General features: G+C 34.1%; 3 protein-coding genes across 11 annotated transcripts; 1 reads left to right on the top strand and 2 right to left on the bottom strand.

Annotated features, from left to right (window-relative positions):
- Positions 1–333: 333 nt before the first annotated feature.
- On the bottom strand, positions 334–1,708 carry LOC120197545 (the record flags this gene model as incomplete). The annotated part of the gene is made up of 4 exons (XM_039199043.1): positions 334–467; positions 782–857; positions 1,428–1,503; positions 1,610–1,708. Coding segments are annotated over 4 exons (339 nt in total), but the record flags the coding sequence as incomplete, so codon positions are not given.
- Positions 1,709–3,737: 2,029 nt separating this feature from the next.
- On the top strand, positions 3,738–7,865 carry LOC120197320 (mitochondrial import inner membrane translocase subunit PAM16 like 2-like). The gene is made up of 4 exons (XM_039198894.1): positions 3,738–3,879; positions 5,033–5,072; positions 7,254–7,381; positions 7,500–7,865. The coding sequence occupies exons 2-4, from the start codon at positions 5,063–5,065 to the stop codon at positions 7,656–7,658; spliced, it is 297 nt and encodes a 98-aa protein (XP_039054825.1). The 5' UTR covers positions 3,738–3,879; positions 5,033–5,062; the 3' UTR covers positions 7,659–7,865.
- Positions 7,866–8,030: 165 nt separating this feature from the next.
- LOC120198326 (2,3-dimethylmalate lyase) lies at positions 8,031–12,546 on the bottom strand. Of its 9 annotated transcripts, none has more exons than XM_039199668.1 (10): positions 12,283–12,546; positions 11,599–11,810; positions 11,137–11,418; positions 10,700–10,822; positions 10,286–10,436; positions 9,723–9,964; positions 9,142–9,178; positions 8,892–9,051; positions 8,206–8,261; positions 8,031–8,173 (listed from the first exon to the last, which is right to left on the bottom strand). In XM_039199668.1, the coding sequence occupies exons 1-8, from the start codon at positions 12,476–12,478 to the stop codon at positions 8,933–8,935; spliced, it is 1,362 nt and encodes a 453-aa protein (XP_039055599.1). In that variant the 5' UTR covers positions 12,479–12,546; the 3' UTR covers positions 8,031–8,173; positions 8,206–8,261; positions 8,892–8,932. The 9 variants fall into 9 exon arrangements, with proteins under 9 accessions (XP_039055599.1, XP_039055626.1, XP_039055634.1 ...); XM_039199695.1 differs by having other exon boundaries at positions 9,747–9,964; XM_039199703.1 differs by having other exon boundaries at positions 9,723–9,844.
- Between the last annotated feature and the right edge of the window lie 5,734 nt (positions 12,547–18,280).

Genomic DNA, 18,280 nt, shown 5'->3' with positions numbered 1-18,280 from the left:
AAGAGTCGAAGTAACATATTCTATAGTACTATGGTGCTTTCCTCCATGCAACACAACAAGGTTTTCCCTTCTTCTTTTTTAATTTCTTTAATTTTCATCTTTTTCTCAAAATTTCATCAAACCTAACATGAATTCAAGTCAAGGATGATTCAAGTTGGATAGCTCAAATTATAGAGATGGTGTTCAGACTATAAGTAAGTATAACAACAATAATGAAACTCAAAAACCGTAAAATAATGCATACAAACTGCCTGAAACAAGTATATGCAACAACCGACTTATATCACTTATAAGTGTTAACAAACCACTAGCGAAAAGCTTTGATCATTCAGAACTGAAGCATCTTAAGCTTCTGAAACTAAATGTAAGCCACAGTGAACTATAGAACAGACAGTACCTTAGATAGAAACAATATCAGGTACATTTTAATGTATTCAATCCGAACCTCTTCCCAACCGATTGAGGAACTGCAGTCAATAAAAAATCGAAAACGTATCCAGCACATAATAATCAGATCAGATAACTTCATGATGTTGAACTCGTGTGCGTGCATGTGTAAACACGAATCCATCTAAGTATTCTTCTGATTAGGAAGAAAATGAATTAAAGAATTTCATGGCAGCTCAATATAAATTAGAGATGTTTGCTGGACCAGAAATGGACCAAATGGATTTTACATGATTTCCGCTTTACAAACAAAATCCGAAAGCAATGCATTTTTTTCAAGCCATCATGCAAACAAAAAATACAATGAGGTAACAAGAAAAGATTATCAACGTACCGAGACCGGATACTGTATAACCCATCCAACAACCGGAATGTGACAGAGGAACACACTGACTGAAGGCCAAAAGCCACTAAAAAAAAAAAGGAAATGGAACAAAAGTTTAGGTGCAGCATAAGCAAGTTATCTTATTCAAAGCTTACAACAAAACAAAAAGCTAACCCGAAAAGCCCAAGACAACCATATATTTCCAAGATTATGCCAACTATTGGCCAAAGAACAAATAAGAAAAAGAGCCCCAATAGAACCCTGTGTAAGAAATGAGAAAGAGATAAAATTACATAAGTGTCCATCAATACTATATAGTTTCAATTTTTCCACATATTTAGAACATTTCTGAATAAAAATAAATAAAGCAACTTCTTACAAATAACAAAGCAAGCATAAATAGTGTATCAAAGCCAAGAAAAAGTACGTTTATATTAAGGGAACACAAAAGTCATATAGGTTGATCCAAAAAAGTAAGACTGTATATTGTTCATATGTGGCATGGATTTTCATATGTCCCCAAACATAGTACTCATGCTACTGAAGGTAACTAGTCCCTTTATGAATGATTTATTCCAATGGATACACATCAAGAAATCAAAACAACTTTGGGTATAATGGGAGAAGTGAATTAACACAATATTGCATTTAGTACCTTGTAGTTTTTTCTGAAAAGTTGCAAAGTGGAATACCAACCAATCAAAACTACGACCCCCTGCTAAACACAGAATCTGGTTGCAAAATGTCAGAAAGTTAGAATATGGAAATAAATGAATTATCATATTGTGTCGCATAATGTGGATAAGAAAGATTTTTAGTTTCTATAGAAAGCCTTACATTTCCTAAAGCAAGCAGACCCCTGTCAAAGAAGAGAGTTACACCAAGAAATGTGAAGAAGATACCAAAACCAATAAGACCCAAGCCAACCTCTGCAAATTAAAGCCAAAATTTCTAGTGTTACAACCCTCCAAAAATAACTTACTAAAGATTTAGAGAATATATAAAAAGTTGAATTTCAAATAAATCTTGTGGGGTTTGTCAACATCATGCATGCCAGCTAGTACTCAGTTGGCTAATCTTAGGTGGCGTTTGGTTTGCTGGAATGTTTCTGAGAGAATTGAAATATGTGAAGGAATTGGAATATGTACGAATTGGAATCTGAATCTGAAACCTATTTGGTTGGCAGGAAATTAAATTGGAATTTAATTCCATATTCTGTTTGGTTCGCAAACATGTCAGATGAATTTGATTGCAGTAATATAAAATGACAAAATTGACCTTCTTGTTTTTTTTTTGCTTAATTTTAGTTTGTTTTATAACTTACATGTAGCAATATATTATAAAAATTTAAAAAAAAAATTTATTTTATTGATTGATTATTCATTTCAATAAATTATAAAAATCACACTAATAAACATCATAAGATAAAATCATTACAATTAGGGATGACCATGGATTGGGTTGGGTCGGGTTTTTGGTCTACCCGACCCCGAGAACAAGGGAACCTCCACCCGAGACCCGATCCGACCAAAATAAAGTTTCATCCGACCCGACCCGAATATATGAATTAGAAACCCGACCCGAAATAATAAAAAATTATTTTTATTCAATAAAAATAGTGAATTGAAAAAAATTATATATAGAGGGGTATTATTGTAATTATTCTTAAATATATAAGGTAAAATTATATATTTTTTTCAGGTCGGGTATTTTTCACCCTAAACCAGAACCCGATTTTTTTAAAAAAAATCTGACCCGATCTCGAATTTAAAAAAAAACCCCGACCCGAATATCAAACTTAAAAAAACTCGACCCGACCCGAATATCACACTTAAAAAAACCCGACCCAATCCCATTTTAAAAAAAAATCCGACCCGAATACCAAAAGATTGATGATGGTAGTATGGTCAAATTTCACATTCCCTCTTCCAAAGGATTTCAATTCCATCATGTTATGGATGTAATTTATTTTCCTTCCCTTGATGGAATTAGATTCCAATTCAAAACTTGAATCAAATATGGGAAAGTGGTGGAATTGGATTCCAATTCCCCCTAATTCAAAGGGATTCCAGCGAACCAAACGCCACCTTAGTGTTTCTTGTATTTATTTAGAGATTTTATTCTTTATGTACATAATTTATGGATTCACTAAGGTATAAATTGTACATTTGTACACTAAATTCAACTCAAGAAATACAAATTCCTTGGTGCTATTTGTATTTCAAAATGGCGTCCGAAGTCTGAACTATTAAAATGAGTTTTAATTTTGAACCTTACAGCAAACAAAAAAGACATATTAGTGGACGAAAATCAACAAAATACCAAGTGCATGTTTTCTCTAAAGCTTGAATTTCTTCAGTTGGTCGATAGAATGAGTTCTAGCTTCTCGAAAATGTATTAAGATCAAACAAGGAAGCAATGGCAGAATAACAACGATAATCACTGCGACACGAGAGAACCAATAATCACTAATATCAATGTGAGAATAAACCTTCTTAGTCAACAATCTTTACAAAACAAACTCAAGCTAGATATTTCAATTTTACACAAGAAAATTTTTTGGGTTCAAAGGACGAAACCATGCCAGAATAACAATGATAATCACAAAGATACAAGCAAACTATTTGTTTTTTTCTTTTAAAATCATCACTAATATTACGTTTTGATTCCGCTTTAGTTATCTTTTCGTTTAAGAAAAGAGTTGTTGACGTGGTAATTTTTTATTTTTTCACATATTATATTATTTTTTAAGCTTGATAATAATAACTAATTTTATTGAATAGGTAACATTATGGTTAACAGTTCTATCTTTTTAATGGCGATATGATTTTGAAAAGAAATAGTCAGATGATCAAAACGGAACTTTGAAAATAGTCTGGTGACTAAATATATAATTTACCCTAAAATATAAACTGTTTAAAAACAGTAAATTCTTTTCTTTTCTTTTCTTTTTCCCTCCCTTTTCTCGAACTTCCTCAGCTCCGTTTTTCATTTTAGATTTTGTTTCAATCAAATCGAAAATTTCATCTTGCTTCTTCTTGGGGCGAAAAGGAATAACGTCTTTTGTCATCTAAATCATTGACTAAATCGAATTCTGATCCGCCATGGTACGTTCTTTCTTTACCCGTGTCTCTAATTTATTTTCTCAATTCAGTTGCATGAGTTTTTATTTATTACGATGAATCATTATTAAAATTGAATTAAAACTGGGGATTTTTTTTGGATAATCAGTGATTTTTATTATCCATTGAAGCAGTAAAACTGCTACAAAACTAACAACCCATCAATCAATAGAGAGTTAAGTAACAAAAAAACCAGCTTAAGTACCGATATAAGTTGGGTTTTTTATTTTAATTAAAAAAATGTTAAAAATTTTACTTTTCTTAATTCTGATTTTGATGGTTTCGATTGCTTGTGAATCGGTAACGGCATATTGGTTAATACTTTTTACATAACTTTAGATAATCTTTTAAATTTTAGGTTAACTTGATCTGATTCAACTCATCATACTCTCTTTTAGGACAGATATAAATTGGGTTTTGATTTTTTTTTTCAAGCGGCTAATGTAATTTTAAAGGATTTTGGATTATTGTTCTCGTTGAAATTAAAATCTGAATAGTTTGATGAAGATGGTTTAAGTTGCATCATGGTTCGGTACTTCTATTTCTTAATCGTTTTATCTCAATTTTGATGTTACAGGGATTAAATGTTTCTGTTACAACGGTTTATTGTAGGAATTCTCAGCTTTCTTTTTGTTTATTGAATCATGATTTCTTTAGCATGTTTTTGGTTGTGATATCTTGGGGGAAGTGAATCTAAATTTGTATGATCATTCCTTTAGGTCTTACTTTTCGTGTTGAGTTACATTAAGAATGGTTTTAACTTTATTGAAGCTCGGTTTTTGGATTATTGAATATTGGTTTCTTTAGCATATATTTGGTTATGATAGATTTGAAGGAAATGAGTCTAAGTCCATACCATTAACTTTATAGTTCTTATCAGTTTTATGATTGTAGATAACATTAAAAGGTTTGTGAGATTTGTGAAGTTTACAGTTCATTTCCCTTTTGTTTGATTCCGATTTTAAAAATTCTAGGATTTGGAATACTGTCATCTTGCTGATAATAATATATATCAAAGATAGAGATTGTAGCCATGGAAGAGTGTAAAATTCTTTTATATATATATATTATTGTTATACTCTTTTGCTGTGATGATATTATCATTATCTTTCACTTATCCGTATATGCTTTTATGCAGGCTGCCAAGATTCTTGCCAACTGAATTGTAATGCGCTCAGGTATATTGGCTCAGGCTGTTGTTTAGGCATAATGTTGAACCACTTTTTACAATGTTTTGATATAACAATTTAAGGCAAAATATTTTTGGACTTGAATTGAATTTATTCAAAGTTTATTTAATTTGGAATTGAGCACAAAATATTTTTCTAGACAAGAAGTACCGATACCAAAGGTAAAAGAAATATCGATACTACCAGCATTGCTCAAATTCCAGAATGTAAAAATGATACCGATACCCAAAGGGGTACCGATAATACTTTACATAGTAGTATCGATACCGTTAGACCCAACGGCTAGTTTTATTTAAAAATAACAAAGGTAGTTCCGATACTCCTTATAGGAGTATCGATACCCTCTGTACTGGGTAGTTTTATTTTATAAAGAAAAGCATCCCCAACGGCTCCAAATAATTTCCAACGGCTACAAACACATTTCAACTTATAAATACAAGTTCGAGACACTTGAAGAAGGGTTAGAACACTTATCCAAACAATCAAACACAAGAAAAAAACTTTTCACTCTTTATTCTTATTCTCTTGTAAATATTTTGTTCTTGTGAGCTAAATTCTTGTAAACACCATACCTTTTATGGTGTTTTTGGTTCACAGAATGTAAGATTACCAGTGGGAATAGGATTATTGGGAATGTTGTATTTTGTGTTTGGTTGGTTTAGCAGAAATATAAGATTATCGTATTTGGTTAAAGGAATAAAAGATTATTGGAATGTATATTTGACCAAATTGTCCTTATTATATATTTGTTTTTTAACAAGTTGGAAAATATTTATATATTTTCTTTAAAAAATTAAATTCATAAAATTTATATAATTTTTTTACAAAATTGAAAATATAAAAAAGGTTTCATGAAAGGATAAAATTTTATTTTAACCCCTGAACTTCATACAAAATTTTAATTATAGACTTTTTTTGTAAATCTAAAATAGTTTAAGGATAAATTTGTAATTTAATCTTCGTAGAATTTTTATTATTCAATGACAGAATAAGGATATTTTTTAAAGAAAAAAAATTAAGCGCATTTTAGTCCAAAACACCGGTAATCTAACAATACCTAAAGGAAGGGAGGTAATGACATTCCCGGTAATATATCCCAAAAAATTCACTATTGGTAATGTAAGATTACCGGGAATGACATTCCCGGCTAACCAAACGGAGGAATGTGGATTACATTCCTATGAGAATCTCACATTCCCCCAACCAAGCACACCCTTAGAGGTTTTCTTTGTTTACATATCTTTTCCTTATAAAGGGGTTTGTTTCTAGCTGAGCATTTGAAAAATTAGGAAGTATTGTAAATGTTATCTCTTTGTCCTTGAAAAAAAAGAACAAATTAGTGAATTTGTTGGAAAATCCTTAGTGAGGAGCTTAGGTAATGGAGGTAGACTTAGTTGAGAAGTCGAACCACTATAAATCGCTGTGCAAAGTTTCCTATCTTTTATTTTCCTTACTCCCTAAACAATTTTTGCCAATTCACCCCATTGTACAATTTTCGATTATCCAAATTGAGCTTCGAATATCCCAACACATACTGTCAAGCACTAGCAAGTTAGTTCTTTATTGCACGATCGTTATTTCATTTTTCTATGTTGCTTGGAAAATAAGAGCTTGTTTTTATTGATTGTTATGAAGATAGATATTATCTTAAAATTAGTACAATTGTGTGATATGATCACCAGAGGAGACATCACATATCTGGGAATTTACTTGATGAACTAAACTTGTTCTTATTCTCCATTTTGACATATATATATATATATATATATGTTGTTTGCTAAGAAGCAGATATCACATTTTGCTCACCAAAAATGTATATACCCGATTTTCTAATTTAGTCTTAATTCTTTTTTACCTACTGAATTGGGGGGTGTTAACTTGAGACTTTATTTTGTTGGCTTGTGGATTTGATATTGTGGGTGAAGTTTTAGGTTTTGTTTTTGTGTTGGTTGTAATGTTTATTTGACCTGAGGTTTCTTTGGATGAATAAACAAGATTGATCAAAAAAAAGAAAAAGAAATCTTCATGAAAAAGGTTGGTTTAGCTCCAAAAGCAGTGATGTGCTTTTACTTGAGTGACAAAGAAACGATTAGTAATATTTATATAGTGGCAGTTCTTGTGTTTTCATATGTATCGATCTTCTGAACAATAAGTTTATCACAAATGCAGCTAAATCTGGTGTTACTCACGAGACACTACAAAACGCTGCCCGTAGAGCTGGTAAAGTCATGGCAGAGCAAGAAGCTAGGCAGATTCTCGGTGTAAGCGAGAATTCCACTTGGGAGGAGATAATCAAGGCTAGTACTTCGAGCATCTTTTTTTCCCCTGTCCATTGCTTTCATCATGGATAACCTTTAAGACTTCTTCATCTACTTTATTATAACCTTTAAGACTTCTTCATCAACTCTATTGCAGAAGTACGATCATTTATTTGAGAAGAATGCCAAGGTCGGCAGCTTCTATCTTCAGTCGAAGGTTCATCGGGCCATCGAGCCAAAGGAGAAGGCACTCCTCCTGGTTGAGAATTCGACCAGGTTTACTCGTTTCACATACAGTTGCCTGTTTGTAAACTAATTCAGACAAAAATGGTCGCAAAGATTTAAATCATATGCACCAGCCTCTCCAGCTTCAAACACCGATTCATTCAAATTGTGTCCTCAATGTTATATAGTTGAGTGGTTGCAAGTAATAACAAAGTTTTTCATAAGCCGTCTTATTGTCGGCTAGCTTGTTGCAGTTGTAATACTTATTCCTTATTAAGTGCACAGTAGATTAATGTGTAAGAAAGTGCACGTAAAGAACATCAAGCGCTTGAATTTCGTTAAATATTAATGTGTTTATTGTAAAATTTAGATCAGTTTTGCTTGGTGTTTATGTTTTCTAGTTGGATAATTTCAGTTACCTGTCTGTTGATAAAGAAAAAATGAGTAGACTTATTCTGAGATCTGTTCATAACAGGTTCCCTTGTGACGTTATAAAATGAGTTAAAAGACAGAAATCCGAACTTCATACTCGTTCGATATCAAATTACAAGTTTGATCAGTTCATATTTGGTCCACACTGTTCTTCAAAACTTAGGGGTTCTAAGGAAGTTTAAAACTATGGTATGAATCTGCTAGCTTTCGGCTTGCCACATCTGCGATCCATCAACAATTTCCCGATATAACCAAAAACCACCTGTGAAAGAAAAAGTTAGAATGTCAACAGCACAAGTTTGTGGTGGATGCCATTATTAAAGGTGATTGTTGCATGAACCAACACGTTTAAGCCCTCGGTTCAGTTCAAAACATAATAAAGGTAAAATATTTCCAGATACAGGAACATCGAAACCGGAACACTGAATTGGCAAGGAGATAAATTTCATACTCGAATGTGTCAGAAGTATCCTTGTATATCTAAAGAGTGTTATATTTGTATCCAAGTTGAGTTAATAGTCTCTTATATTTGTATCCAAGTTGAGTAAATGAATTATTATCCATGTCGGACACATTTGTATCCTATACTCACACCCGAGTCCAAGTAACATACATAGCTCTGGAAATCTCATGCAGATCCTAATGCAGAACATGATTATTGTAATCTCATGTCTAGTTTCTTTATCATTTTCTTACCATTTTATATTTGCATTTACCAGCCGGTCATGCAGCTTCAGCAGATCAACATAATAATGAAGTTCTGATTTAGAACTAGCAATTTTGATTTCAGACCTAAATAAGCCATTAAAGATCAGAGAAAGGTTCAATAAAGAACTAACTTCTCCATTTCAGGCTTAACAAATCATTAATGCAAACATCGAATAAGGTTAACATGTACCTTCTACTCTTGAAAAGCTTGATTACAATGGGTTTTCATTCAAGAAAGACTTGAATTCTGTCACCCATAGTATCGTTAAAATCCAACAGCAGTTTCCCCCCAGCTTCCTCAGCAGCATCGTCCAACAGTGCCCTGATATTTATGCCCCCCAAAGCTGTTGAGAACAGAAATCAAACTCTTTGCTGTAACTTCTTTTTCAAGAAACATGCTAATGGTGAGTCAAGTTTGTAAAACAAAAACATACCTGGAACGATCTTTGTTACCCCTTCTAAAAGCCCGGCCTGTGGAAAAACCAAAAAGGTAAGTCATTTCGATAAAAAAACACGACTACATTTTTATTGGACGCAGAGAATATATGTGAACACAAAATATGAAAAGTTGTAAAACTGATTGTACAAAAGTTTATTGCTAAAATGTACCATCAAAGACCGAAGGCACTGCTGCAGAAGGAAAAGATTAAAGACCATATCCACTTGGGTGTACATGTCGGACTTTCATAGGTCAGACACAAGTTATTCGACTATTTCCAAGATTCTTGAGGTTTTTGGAGAATAATATCTCTATAATCATGTCCAAACCCCACATCCAAATCCAAGTAACATAATCTTTCATAATCAAAATTTTTAATTGGTAGAAGAATATCCTTGAAATGGACTTTCGCTAAAGTTTTCAAGTGAACCAACCTGCCGGATCATACTATCTAATCCATATTGGAATTTAGATGTCCCAGATGAATTTCGAAAATAGAAAAAAGCACTTGCTGTAAATTAGGATTGGCGTACGGCCATGTTAACAAAATGATAAGCTACCTAATTAATAAGGCACCTTTGCTTGAAGCAGAAGACTTACAGGAACTCTAATGTCAAGTTTCTCGATTCCGTCTCTTCCAGTAATCTTGATTCTCAACGTTCGAGACCAGATCCCAGAAAAAGGATCCCTTGAACCATCTGCACGATAGTTACTGTATACATCAGGAGTCATCACCTCGACAACTGGATCTTGAGGACTTTGATCTCTTTGTTCTGAGTCATCTTGAACCCTTTCTATACTGTATGCATTACTGCTCACTGAACATAAACCATGATTATAGGATTAGGAAGACAAGGCAACAAAAGTCATTATTCTCGAGAAAGACTATGGGTTTAATTTGGGAGTCCGAGTTGGCAATGCCATACAACTCATAGCAACAAGAAGGTAGGACAAATACAAAAATTCCGATATCCAAACATGGCTTTAGGGGTATGACCCACCAGAGACCCTCCAAATATATGGAACAAAAATTGAAAACTCTTGTGTCGGGCACATACCCCATAACCGACACTCAATCTGAGTCCGACTAACAAAGGTTTAAGTTCAGTTTGGACCTTAGAGTACTAAATCTCACCCACCTCTGTCTCCATATAGCTGATAGTTGCTGGTAGCATATCTTTTTTCTTCCTCATAGTATTTATTGAAACCTACGATTTCCTTGATTTCTTCAAAAGATGGCATCCTTCCTGGGGGCGGAATACGGCCGCCTTTGAGGGCGGTCAGTGAGTCCTGCAAATATGTAGAGGTTGGCCTTTGAGAAGCGACATTGTATTAAGAATTGACTCACGAAAGAACAAAGTGTCACTAAACATCTGTATTCTGGGCATCATAAAAAGGTTCAGAGCTTTAGCTTTTCATTAAGCGACATACTAGTTTTCACACATCCCTCTCTCATAACACAAATGAACTTTTGTACTGAAGATGTAAGACTACAGATGTTAAGCAAGTTTAAGTGAGCTTTTGTATGCATGAACAAAGTGAAGATACATAACCTGCATTGCTTGGATAGATACTCCAATCAAGGAAAGCGGATATACGACAAGTTTATATCCAATTTCTTCGAGTTCAAGCGGAGTGAGTATTGGTGTTTTCCCCCCACCTTCAAGCATGTTAGCCTACATAGGAGTGCAAAAGCTGCATCAGTCATAGGAGATGGAGAATTATTCGAGAAGGACAAGTGTATGTCATCGCAAATTTGGGAATGAGATTGAATACAAGCAGTTCTATACGGCCGGTCCCATGCTAGAGACAAATACCCTCAAAATACATATCAGAAAGCCTACTGAGATGCTGAGCATTTAAGCAACAAAAGAAATACCTCTGGGTAAAGTTATGTTTCCTAAGCGTTCTATTTATCGCGCAATTAACTGTGTATATATAGGAAAATTATGCCATGTACTTTGTATAGTTTCAAAAGAACAAACGATACCAATTTTGGAACTAACGGAGAAACTTCACAAAAAGCTTTCATCTCTTCTTTAGAAGCTAGTGCATCAATAAAAAGGACATCTGCTCCGGCATCGGCAAAAGCCCTTGATCTCCAGAGTGACTCCTCTAAAGATAGTGCTTGACGAGAATCTGTTCGTGCCACAATAACAATGTCTGAACCACTCTCTTTGCGAGCGTCAACTGCTGCTGTAATTCTCATAATGGCTTCCTCTCTGGACACCACTTTCCTGCCTTGTGTATGACCACAAGCTTTCGGAGACACCTAAGAATTAAAAATACTGAGCCTCAAGTTACGAATGAAACCAAATAAGCAATTCAAAGACTACATCGAGAACTTCTTAAGAGCACCATAAACATTGTTTGTGGCACTGCAGTGCTCGTGTAAAGTCAATACAGAAACAAAAATATTTGAAAAGCTGATTTTTTTTCTTAGAACATAAACCTGATCTTCGAGAATGATCCCTGCGAAGCCAGCTCTAATATATCCTTTAACAGTTCTCTTCACATTCATCGCATTTCCATATCCATTATCACCATCTCCAATGACGGGAATCGACACGGCTTGGGTGATTTGTTGGCCTTGATCAACCATTTCCCCATAGGAAATAAATCCTGTGTCCGGCAATCCCAGGCGAGCAGCAGAAATGGAAAATCCTAACCATGGAAGCAAAGGATGTTAATGAACAAATCATCTCAAAACAATTGAGCAATAAGATGGCAAAAATCGTTTAAGCAGATGCATTTGTGTAATAATATACAAATTTCAAATTTTGATACTGGAAAATGGAAACGCATCAAACTTTAGGGATAAAATAAAAAAATGTAATTAATGGAACTGCAAGAACAAATCGAAGAAGAAAAATCCAACTTTAAAGAACCCCTTAACCATGGCAGCTCAAATATCAAACTATAAACAAAGAACAAGTCTTGGGATTATAAACTCGAAGGCAAAACTGCATAAACCATCAAAATAGAAGAAATCCAAATCACAAACACCAGCAAATTACTGATCGGTAAACAGAAAAGATCGAAGTTTTTAGATCCAAATATTCCAGCTGAAGAAAGCCCACATCTTGAAATTCTTATATCAGTGAGAGAAAATAAAAAAATGGAAAAGCAAAAGTACCACTGGTGAAACAATACTGAAAGCCAGCTCTTTCAACGAGCTTAGCACTGAGACCATCAAAACAAGCAGGGCCTTGGTGAACCCCAGGCGATTCCAGAATCTGTCTAAGTGTCTTTGCAGGTGAACTCCTCTCAGCTAAACAACCAGTGATGACTTGGAATCTACTAATCATTGATGATGATGATGATGGGTTCATGCTTGAAGGTTGAAAAGCTCACTGAACTCTGTCGGTGTCCCCTTCCCTTTGCTTTCGTTTGGGGATAAACTGGAAAGGCAGTTCTATTAATAAATTGAACCAAATATCAATATATCATTATGTTGCAAAGTCAATTTTGGAAGAAATAATAATTGTTGAATTGTCAAATCAATTTTTAGCATGGTTTTTAAAATCGGATCGGTTAGTGAATCGATTATGCTATCGGTTTACTGGTTCAACCGGTTGAATTGATTCGATCGGTCGAAGAACCGGACGATGTTATAATTATTTAAAAAATTAAATAAAAATACCAAAAATATTTAATAAAAAATAATTTTTTATATCACAATTCATATTCAAAGCAAATCATAACATATATAAGTTAAAAATCATAAAATCAAGTAAAACAAAATGATTCAAATTAACTACAACATAATATTTAAGGTAAAACATATTAAATAATAAATATAATTATATAACTATAATTAAAAAATAAATTTGGGACTAAAAAAATCATAATAAAATGATATTGTTTGGTTTAATTTTTTTTTAAAAACAATCTCACATGGCTAAGAAATATAGAAGATCATCCCAATTAACTTCTATAAATAATAGAGTTAATTTGGTATTCAAAATCATAGAACCTTTTGGTGAGCATTGAGTGAACTATTCTTTCACTTCAATCAAGCTCGAACTTTAGGCTTCAATCGAGCTTCTAATTTTTTTTGAGTTCAAGCCTTTTCGAGTTCAAGTTTCAATATTATATTTCGAATTCGAGTTTAACTTGATAATTTTTAGCTTGTGGGTTTGAGTATAGTTGAGCTTACTTTTAAAGTTTTCAAGCTCGAGTCGAGCTCAGCAATACTCGAGTTCGACTTGGCTCGTTTAACAAACGATGTCGTTTGGTTTAATTTTTAAAAAAAAAACAAAATTGGCTGTTTTTTCGGTTTTTTCGGTTTTCAGTCAGTCCGGTTTGAACGGTTCAGCGGTTTCGGCCGGTTCACTAGTAGCGGTTCAACCGGTTTAGATTGAACCGAACTAGGCAACGGTTCCCGGTTGAACCGGCCGATCCGATCCGATTTTCAAAACTCTGATTTTTAGTGGGTTGCTCAGAGAATTTTTCGGTGCAAGTAGGTAAAAATTGTTGAATTTTATGTGTGAGATAATTATATTTTAGTCTCTGTATTTTAGGGTATTTTTAAGATTAGTAATTAAGCTTTAATTATAAATACCCTAATTTATTTAGCTCCAAAATCATCCAAAATAATTTTTTACTCCCACTACTAAAGAGTTTAGAGAGTTTTCTTGTAAGTTATAAGTGTTTTATAAACACCTGTAAATTTTCTCTATTTAGTAAAAAATCTGTAACAGTCCAGAGACACAGACATAATTGGTTAAACTCATTTATAAAAAAAATTGTTACAAAGTCAATTTTGGTGGGTTGTCAAATCAATAATAATTGTTGAATTGTCAAAGCAATTTTCGGTGGGTTGTTAACAGAGAAACTTTTGGTGTAAATGGGCAGAAATTGTTGAATTTCCTGCATGGGATAACTGCACTTTAATCCCTGCACTTTAGGGTATTTTTAATATTAATCCTTAAGCTTCAACTATAAATACTCTAACACATTTAGTTTCAAAATCATCCAAAATCATTTATTTCTCCCACTACTAAAGAGTTTATAGAGTTTTCTTATGAGTTGTGAGTGTTTTGTAAGCAATTATAAATTTTCTCTCTTTAGTAAAATATCTGCAGTAGTCCGGAGATGTAGGTATAATTGGCTGAACTCTGTTATCAATTTTGGGTATTATTTTTTCACTTTTATTTCGCATTTTCACTAATCTGGTTATAGGAAAATTACTCGTTTTATTTCCCAACAACTAGAATCATAGCTTTTGGTGGTTAATTTTGTCGATTTTCTGTGATGTTACTATTCAAGTGAATAGTAGATTTCGTGAATAGTAAAATTTGGTCGGCGATACGAATTTGTCGACGGAGGTGTTCTAATACACGGTGGTTCGTAGGAATTGTCAGAAACGATCAAAAAGAAGCCAGATTTGAGTGGGAGGGATAACTACAGGCGAAGGGAAGGTGAAAATCGAGAAGTTCGATGGTGCGGAATTTGGCTTTTGGAAGATGCAAATTGAAGATTTTCTGTACCAGAAAAATCTATATCAACATCTCTTAGGAAAGCAACCAGAGGGCATGAAGAATGAAGAATGAAGAATGAAGAATGAAGAATGAAGAATGAAGAATGAAGACTGGGCTCTTCTCGACATACAAGCCCTCGAAGTTATCCGACTGACGTTATCCCGCAAAGTTACTTTCAACATAGCAAAGGAAAATACCACGGCGGGTCTTACAACAGCTCTCTTCAGTATGTATGAGAAACCATCAATCTCAAACAAAGTTCACTTGATGAGGCGATTATTCAATTTGCGGATGGCATAATGGACATTAGTAGCTCAACACCTAAATGAACTCAACACAATCACAACCAGTTGAGTTTCGTGGAAATTAAATTCGATGATGAAGTTCGAGCTTTAATTCTCTTATCATCTCTACCAGACAGTTGGAATGATATTGTTACAGCAGTCAGCAGCTCGTAGGGAAATAGTAAATTGAAATTCGATGATGTTCGGGATGTGGCTTTGAGTGAAGAAATTCGACGGAGATAATCGGGTGAATCATCAAGCTCCTCAACCTTGCACACGGAGTCTAGAGGGAGAACTTTAGAAAAAAATTCAAATCGTGGCAGATCGAAATCCAGAAGGGGAAAATCAAGAACGTGAAAGAAAGATGTTAACTGTTATAATTGTGGCAAGAAGTGTCACTTTAAAAGAGATTGTCGAGCACCGAAGAAAGATATATGCGCACAGGAATCTGCTAACATGACAGAGGAGACAGGTGATGCAATGATTTTAAGCGTCAACAGTTCGATTGAATCATGGATCTTGGATTTAGGGGCATATTTCCACTCCACCCCATGCCAAGAAATCATAGAGAACTATGTCAATTGTGATTTTGGAAAGGTTCATCTAGCTGATGATGAAACCTTGAAGATCATCGGAAAAGGAGGCATCCAATTAAAGTTGCCAAACCAAACCACCTTGAAGCTGAAAGGAGTGAGACATATTCCTGACCTCAAAAGAAATTTGATTTCTGTAGGGCAGCTAGATGTAGAAGGATATAGTACAACCTTTTCAGGCTGTGAATGGAAGATTACCAAAAGAGCACCTATCATTGCTCGTGGTAAGAAGACTGATACTCTCTATGTAACCTCAAATTTAGAGAATATCATTGCAGTAGCAGATGCTGATGGAAAATCAAACCTATGGCACCAAAGGCTTGACCATATGAGTGAGAAAGGGATGAAGACACTTTTGTCAAAAGGGAAGCTGCCGAAACTAAAGAATATAGATGTCGGACTATATGAGGATTACATCTTTGGCAAACAAAAGAAATTCAGTTTTGCAAAGATTGGCAAGACACCCAAGGTAGAAAAGTTAGAGTTGGTTTATACTGATGTATGGGGACCATATCAAGTTACATCCTTTGCAGGCTCACTATATTATGTCACATTCATCGATGATTCTACAAGGAAGGTGTGGGTTTATTTTCTGAAGAATAAATCAGAAGTCTTTGATACCTTTAGAAAATGGAATGCCATGGTAGAAAATGAGACTGGTTTGAAAGTCAAGCGGTTGAAGTCTGATAATGGAGGAGAGTACAAAAATAGTAGATTCAGAGATTTATATGCAAACAATGGGATTAAGATAGAGACAACAGTTCCCATGACACCGTAGCAGAATGACGTAGCAGAGCGCATGAACAGAACTCTGAATGAATGTGCCAGAAGCATGAGGATATATGTTGGCTTGCCCAAATTGCTATGGGCTGAAGATATCAACACTGCAGCTTACTTGATCAACTGTGGGCCCTCAATTCCCTTGGATGGTGGAATATCAAAGGAAGTTTGGAGCAGAAAGGAAATAAACCTTTCACACTTAAGAGTGTTTGGTTGTATTTCTTATGTACACATAAATTCTGCTGAAAGAAGTAAACTTGATGCTAAATCCAACAAATGTGTCTTTGTTGGTTATGGTGGTGATGAATTTAGTTATCAGTTTTGAGACTACGAAAATCGAATGATCATCAGAAGCAGAGATGTCATTTTCAATGAGAATGTGATGTACAAAGACATGTCAACCATAGAATCAAGTAGTTCCAATACTGAAACTAAAACAAAGGAATTTGCTGAGTTTGAGGATATTTCTAGAAATGATGTTCAGAACAGTCCTGAAGTAGTTCAAGAAGAACCGGGCACACCAGAACTGAGACGCTCCTCCAGAGTTCCTAAACCAACCCAACGTTATTCACCTTCTTTGTACTACTTGTTACTGATTGACAATAGTGAACCAGAGTGCTATGATGAAGCAATAAAGGTGGAGGATTCAGTTAAGTGGGAGTCTTCCATGAAAGATGAGATAGACCAGCTTATATCAAATCAGACGTGAAAATTAACTGAATTACCACCAGATAAGAAAGCTCTCCATAACAAGTGGATTTACAGGATCAAAGAAAAGCACGATGAGAGAAAACGCTACAAAGCAAGATTAGTTGTCAAAAGTTTTTAGTAAAAAGAAGATATTGACTACAATGAAATTTTCTCTCCAGTCGTGAAGCTGTCTACAATCAGATTGGTGTTGAAAATTGTAGCTGCAGAGAATCTACATCTTGAGCAGTTAGATGTAAAGATAGTTTTCCTTCATGGTGATTTGGAGAAAAAATCTATATGAGGCAGCCAAAAGGCTTCATAGAGGCAGGTAAGAAAAACTCGGTATGCAGGTTAAATGTAACACCCCTAACCCGTACCCGACCCGGCTACGAGTCCGAGATGTCACATTGATTTTTCAAAACCTTTACTTGAACAAAATAGTGAATAATTTTAATTGACTAATTTACATAAATTAGTATCATATGATTTTACAAAACCAATTCGAGTATATCGAATTCAAATCTTTATTTACATGCCAAATACATATATTTTCTGATCTGAACTTCGTAAAGGAGATACTGACATGTCTTGCTCACCAATGATATTTATATTCTTCTCGAACCTACGTGTGAAACAATCACACGCTAAGTCGATGACTTAGTGAGGCAAATAAAACATATAATAGAAATCATAAAACATTCCATATAACAAACCACATGAACATTTAATGTTAATTTATCGTACAAAATCATATAACAATTTCATACAAAATCACACACCTTTTTATATAACAAATACACTCATGTACATATATTATCATCTACTTTCTTAGTATTATATATATTATTATAACTATTTCTATCATTATCATCCAATTATTTATCACTTGATCTTGTACTTATCATTTATGTATATCATATCACACATATATCATTTCATCAAGAAACACCCATCAATCATAATTCCTGTAACCAAAAGAACATACATTATATATATATTGTATTCATGTTATCTCTTTGATTAGCCCATGGTACACTTGTGAGAACTATAGATATGTGAGTCTATAGAGGTTGTGCACTAATGTTGTCACCACATCTCGTATAAATGCACCGAAGTGCCGCATAGAAATGCACCGTAGTGCCACGTAGAATTGCATCGAAGTGCCATATAATAATGTCCATAAGGACCACATATCATTCCTTAAGAATCATATATGTATACTAGGGATCAAGTATGTGTCTCACAAGACTTCACACATGTTCCAAAGAATATATATATATCCCGAAAGATCGCGTAGACCCTCG

Source organism: Hibiscus syriacus, unplaced genomic scaffold, assembly GCF_006381635.1.
Source record: "Hibiscus syriacus cultivar Baekdansim isolate YM2019G1 unplaced genomic scaffold, ASM638163v2 tig00004779_pilon, whole genome shotgun sequence".
Taxonomy (NCBI): Eukaryota; Viridiplantae; Streptophyta; class Magnoliopsida; order Malvales; family Malvaceae; genus Hibiscus; species Hibiscus syriacus.
Note: the sequence above shows the minus strand (reverse complement) of the source record. Positions and strands in the feature narration are given on the sequence as shown.

What these genes read in the sequence shown, in the direction of transcription:
- LOC120197320 (XM_039198894.1), top strand. An exon ending in CTTGGGAGGAGATAATCAAG is followed by an intron (nt 7,382 to 7,499) that starts GCTAGTACTTCG and finishes ACTCTATTGCAG; the next exon opens with AAGTACGATCATTTATTTGA.
- LOC120198326 (XM_039199673.1), bottom strand. Translation starts at nt 12,478, where the DNA reads ATGAACCCATCATCATCATCATCAATGATTAGTAGATTCCAAGTCATC. An exon ending in GGATCATTCTCGAAGATCAG is followed by an intron (nt 11,419 to 11,598) that starts GTTTATGTTCTA and finishes TTTAATTCTTAG; the next exon opens with GTGTCTCCGAAAGCTTGTGG. An exon ending in GTCTTCTGCTTCAAGCAAAG is followed by an intron (nt 9,179 to 9,722) that starts GTGCCTTATTAA and finishes GTTTTTCCACAG; the next exon opens with GCCGGGCTTTTAGAAGGGGT.